Source organism: Biomphalaria glabrata, chromosome 6 (assembly GCF_947242115.1).
Source record: "Biomphalaria glabrata chromosome 6, xgBioGlab47.1, whole genome shotgun sequence".
Lineage (NCBI taxonomy): Eukaryota > Metazoa > Mollusca > Gastropoda > Planorbidae > Biomphalaria > Biomphalaria glabrata.
The window spans coordinates 13,767,267-13,773,266 of NC_074716.1; the positions used below are offsets into that span (position 1 = coordinate 13,767,267).

Below are 6,000 nucleotides of genomic sequence, written 5' to 3' on the forward strand. Positions count from 1 at the left end.
GGTAGCTACGTGTCAGCAGTATATTTCCAATGTCCTTTTTTCGTGTCAGTATCATATCCAGCTGGTGCCAGTGCCCAGACCTAGGGTGCCTCCATGAGACACAGTGCTGTGGCTTTGTTCTGAAGTATGTGTTGGTAATGCAGAGCTTATGGTATGTGCAGAATTCAAGCAGTCTTTGACCGTTCTCATTCATCTTTCTGATTCCAAAAAGCCCAAGACAGTCTGGCCAGGTAGTGTGATCTGATCCTACTCTGGCATTGAAGTCACCTAGAAGGATCATATGTTCTTTTTGAGGAATGTTTGCAATGGCTTCTTTGAGGTCTTCATAGAACTTGTCTTTGTCCTCCTGAAGCGAGCATAGTGTGGGGGCATAGGCACTAATTAGAGTGACTTTTCCAGATGCTGTCATCATACTTATGCTTAGTAGCCGTTCCGAGCCACCAACTGGAGGGACTATCATGGGAAGAAGACTGTTCTTGACAGCAAAGCCCACACCATGTATTCGAGTCTCATCCTGTGCCTTCCCTTTCCAAAAGAAAGTGTAGTCAGTCTCGCGGAGCATGCCGTTTTCGGCCAGTCGGGTTTCTTGCAGGGCTGCAATGTCAATATGTAGCCTTTTTAGCTCGTTGTTTATAACTGCCGTCTTCCTTGCATCGTCGATCTGCCTTAGATCATCAGTGAGACCAGGACACATTGTCCTGACATTCCAAGTGGCCAGTCGCATGACAGGGATTTTCTTTTTCAGTTTAATTTTTCTTCTTTTGTTGCTTGGTGCAAGTTTCCAGCCTACTTGTCGTTTTAAACTAAGCTCTAAGCACCCATTAGAGCAGGCAGGCTGTGGCGGATCAGCACCTAACTGACTGGGGGCTGCCCAGGTTGAGGCGGGCGGTAGCTGATCAGTGAGGCGCGAAGACCTCTCCCACCGTCAGAGACGACAACCCGTGGCGTCCATACATTACGCCAATCAAGTTGGACTTATAACCCGTAACTGTTGTCTCCCGTGTTGTTTTAGCCGCTTTGCAGCAGCACCAGAGTTTCCTCTCCGGGGCGCATTCCTGGGCCTTGGATAAAGGGGTCATGGGTGGCCCATGCGTCATGATCCCTCTCTCGACCTTGCTGATGTGATCCAAAGGAACGCATCGCATTACATTTGGCACCAACTCAGTTGCAGAAGCTGCCGGAGGGAATTTCGTAGCTGATACTCCCAACGCCTAAGGGGCTTCACTCCTGGTTTCAAAGGTTGTCATGGCCAGGGGTGTCAATGGGGTTAAGCTCCCATTGTCTATAAAGTACTCCTAATGGCATGCGTCTCAAATAGCCTCTGACAACTAAGTCCAGCACCTGGCCTGCTCGTGTGGCTTAGATATTAAGCCCGGCGAAACTGCTCTTACTAACAGGTGAAGGGGTGAAGGCGGATACCTGGCACCACAAAACCGGGAGCTTCGGGCAGATGGAGCTCGTCAGCCTAGTAAGGCAGTTCATCTAGGAGAGGGGTACTCTGACTTCAAACCCCCGCTGCCTTGCGGTACTGAGGCTTCAGGAGACAACCTTGAATGGAAAAGAATGTGGTATTATAAATACCCTGTTTGTTACATTATAACTAGGATTTTATTGAGGCATTAGAGATTATTTATGGTAATAATAATTAAATTCCACTGCTGTGGTTAGGTCATGTGATACCTTCACTAAACTTGTATTAATTTTAAATTATTAAATATTAAGAAAAATTTCTTAAAAAAAAAGAATAATATTCATTCAAAAATAATTGTTTTGTGTCATTACAAACTAGTTTTCATTATAAATTGATTTCAAACTAGCTTTGATTTACAGTGTACTGGCATATCAGATTAAACTCAAATTACACTAGAACAGAAACATAAAAATACCAATACTGTAATAGAAATAACCTTTTTTTTCCCCCACTTTTTATATATAATTTACGGGTATGTGGTTAAAAGCCATTGCAAGGTACAAAAAATTTGTGTGATTGAAACTGATCATGTAGCACTCTAATTCACTAGATGAACAAGACCATGAATACCTTCGGTTGCCTGCGGCTCAAGAAGCATTGAGAGTTGGTTGGAGATCTGATCAAGTTATTCAAGCAGTAACTAATGTTGTCGAGGAAATTGGTAAGAAGTATTGCTTTCTGCATGTAGTTTCTATCATGTTATTATTAAACTTGAAAGACATTTGTGTTTGTTTTGTATAAAATTAAAAGAAACCCATGCCTTTGTTTTTAACACATATAAAACTTACAGACTGGGGACAAATGGTAAGTCACATGGTTATAGATCTAAAAAAGAAAACAACTACTATTTAAATTGAATTCAGCAAAAAGGATATAAATATGATATTTGTTTATATTTTTGAAATGTAAAACAATAAATAACATATAGAATGGAAAATTAGTTTTTATTAACAGGTGATTATCATTGAAAAAAAATTTTTTTTTTAAACAAAGAAAATTAACTCTGTTCTAATTTTTTTGGTTATTTCCAAAATGTCGCTATGTCACTACCTATTTTTTAGTACTCACCTCTTACATGAAAAAAAAAAGTTTAAGAATTTAAAAACAACCAACCATTTGTAATTAAACTACATTGAACGTGTCTACCCCATGTGTTCATATTGAATTGGTGAGATTTTATATGCAAAATTTGCAATAAACATGAACTGGGCACATATATAAGCCTAAAATTGATTGATATTTTAGTTGATAAAGACCCTAAGGAGTCAGAATTGTAAGAATGTTTATACTTCAATTGTACGAGACTTGGGTTCAGGGCGGACACAGATTTCATAAATTGCTTCTAATGATTTTTCTAGAAATTCGACAGTTTATGTCTATCTTTGGGAAAACAATTACTAGTTAATGTGTGAATGCTTTGGTTGTCTATTATAATTTTTCAAAATATGTATGTAAGAAAGTGGTGTGCTCCTCAGGTGCTCCCATTAGGGACAGTTAGGTTTAGGGGCTAAGGACTGGCAGGTTTCTCTCGAAACCTAGTTGTTTGACTAAGGAAAACTATTTAAAAATGGATAGTAAATTGTGTAAAATATTCTAGATCACTCCTGATTTAAAGTAATCTTTAAATGTTACTACAGGTGTTACGGCTCAGAATCTTCAGCAGGATGTACTATTCGATGTTTTACGAGAACTTTATTCAGCTGATGATGTACCAGCCTCAACTGGCATCAATAATTCCAGAAGAGATGATAGCATTAGTAGTAGTAGTATCGCTGATACTTCAATGGCTACCATTAGACCACGTATCTCAGGTAACAACATTTTGATCTTGTTATAAATGTTTAATGTCACTCAAAATTAACACATTCCTTCATTTAGCCATATTGAAAGAAAATGCTCAATATTATTAGTTTCTACGTTTAAAAAGAATTCAGCAACTCCATCTTTGGTTCACCGTGACATACCAGTTCACACTTGAGTGTAGAAAGTTTCTTGGAATATTTGCAAAGTCACTCAGTATTGCTTAGGTGTATGACAATACTTTTAAGCGGAACCAGCATTTTGAAAACTTTAATTTGATCATCTTCATATGATTGTCTTACGTAATTAACCTTCTATAAATGTTTATTACATTCACTTTAAATTTCAGCAGATGAACCAATCAACACTTCTGACAAACTGTCATCATTAGCTAACGCTAGTGAAAGTAGAGCCACAGAAGAGAATACTGCAGCTGGAGCCTTTGAAGTGCCGGACGGTTCCTCAAGGGAAGACCCAATCGAACAATATCAGGCTATAGTCAGAGAGAATGCTTATCTAAATCAAAGAACAATATGTATGATATGTCAAATGCGACCTGTAGGCTGTGTCTTTCTTCCATGTGGGCATGTCATAGCATGCCAGATCTGTGCACTCAATGAGCGTACATGCAGAGCTTGTAACAAAGTTATCGTAGGCACTAGCAGCGTATATTTATCATAACACTTTGTTTTGTGAGGTTTACCTCTGGATGCTGGGCTACATTGTGCAGAATCAACTCATAAAGCACCTTTTCATGTGACTACATAATACCATAGTGGTTCTGCAACTTGTATACCATATGTATACCCTAGTATATCATTAGTTAATCAGCTAATACATAATTAACCTTATCGATTGTAAATGTGTGTATATATAAAAAAAAATCAGTGAAGCCCTCTACTGATGAAAAAAAACTGGCCTCCCAGCATTACCTGCCTCGACAAAATAGGTGTTTCTTTTTGTGCTTTTTATTTTCAGGGCTTTTTTTTTTTTTTTTTTTTTTTTGTCATACAGATTTGGATGTTTTTTTGTTTTTTTTAAATCTTGTAGATTGTTTATCCTAAATAATGTCAAGCTACGTACTTGTATAACATTATGTGCTTTGCTTATTATATGGAAAATTGTTGTTCTTAATAACTTTTAATAATAATTAAATCACCAATCTCTAGAAATGTTTTTCCAGGAACTTTACAATTATATTTTTTTTTCCTGTAGTATTTAATACATTAGAAATATTTGAAACTAGTTTAGAATGTTAAGTGAACTCTGGTTTGTTGCCTTGCACTTGTAGTATACTTGTTAGAACCAGTGGATGATTCAATTTGTTATTGTAATTCCTAATTTCTTTCAGTGATTGATTTGAGGGTTTGTTGTTTTTTTCACAATATGCCATGGTTAGTCTGGTGTCCATGGTTGATTAACACATGAGCTCTCACTGTGGTGCTTAACACCAGACTAGGTATTTCTTGGAGAAGTTTGTGGAGCTACATATTCTTCTGCAGAGTAGACCAATCAATCATATCAGTACTGTTACTTTGACACAAACTTGATAGTAGTGCATACCAATTAGTACTCATCCATATGGGCATTATCCTTTTAATCATTAATATGTTCACCAAGCGAATACAGGAACATTCACAGTATATACCAATTTGTACTCATCCATATGGGCATTATCCTTTTAATCATTAATATGTTCACCAAGCGAATACAGGAACATTCACAGTACATACCAATTTGTACTCATCCATATGGGCATTATCCTTTTAATCATTAATATGTTCACCAAGCGAATACAGGAACATTCACAGTACATACCAATTTGTACTCATCCATATGGGCATTATAATCATTTAAGATGTTCAACCATGTGAGAATATTTAATCCATGCCATATTCAACTATTACCTCACCCATTTTCATTCCTGATGTTTGGTGAATACAAGTAAGTTATCAGTTTACATGGGGCTCTTGGAAGTATATTCATTAGAAAATCATGCCACTTGATTGATATTAGTGAACTTCATTGATTCAAGTCTAGGTATATAATATAAAATGTTTGCCCTTTTTCCTTTTCTTGTTACTAAACTTGAGTCTTGATTGGTCATGAATAACTGCAGCATTATCATTGTTTCTAGACTAGCTTACAGTAGCAGATCTAGTTTTACTACTTCATTCATCCTGATGTCTGGGGAGAGCAAGTAATTTATTCATTCTGCTTGGAGGGCTCATTGTACATTAATGTAATTTGTAAAATCAAAATATATAGTTCCAGGTATATTACGGAATAAAGTCTTTTTTTCATTTAAAAACAGTGTATGCCATTTATTGTAATTTGTGTGTGTGTGTGTCTATTTGTAACATATCTGTATGATTTGCATTAATCTTTCTTTGGCATATTTTGAATTTGATTTAAAAAGGTTAAAATCTTTCTGCCTATTTTTTTCTTGCTCTCACTAATTATGTTGAATTTAGTTAGATGTAGATGTTATATATAGTTAAAAAAAAAGGAATTGAATGGAAATTTCCTGAAGTAAATTTTAGCTGTAACTTCTGGAAATGCCAGTGATCTTAGACTGGATTTCGAGCGACATACGATTCTTTTGACTTCTTGGCTGCGGCTGTTCCACTTTAGTTAGACAGTAGACAATAAGACATTGTTGAAACGCACACGAACATTTTTAGAAAACAAGAATAGTTTGCAAACTTGTGATCTCCGTTAAATTGCTG

The 6,000-nt window shown here is 36.5% G+C and overlaps 1 protein-coding gene across 5 annotated transcripts in view; it reads left to right on the top strand.

The window, feature by feature from the left end:
• The window catches only part of LOC106052131 (baculoviral IAP repeat-containing protein 2-like), a 44,053-nt gene extending 38,469 nt beyond the window's left edge, over positions 1-5,584 (top strand). For 4 of the 5 annotated variants that reach the window (XM_056032573.1, XM_056032571.1, XM_056032574.1 and 1 more), the window contains 3 exons: positions 2,022-2,132; positions 3,109-3,282; positions 3,621-5,584. In XM_056032573.1, coding sequence (XP_055888548.1) covers positions 2,022-2,132; positions 3,109-3,282; positions 3,621-3,952 — 617 coding nt within the window. In that variant the 3' untranslated portion in view covers positions 3,953-5,584. The remainder of the gene's footprint in view (positions 1-2,021; positions 2,133-3,108; positions 3,283-3,620) is intronic. The other variant, XM_056032575.1, reaches the window with a different exon arrangement.
• The last annotated feature ends 416 nt before the right edge of the window (positions 5,585-6,000 follow it).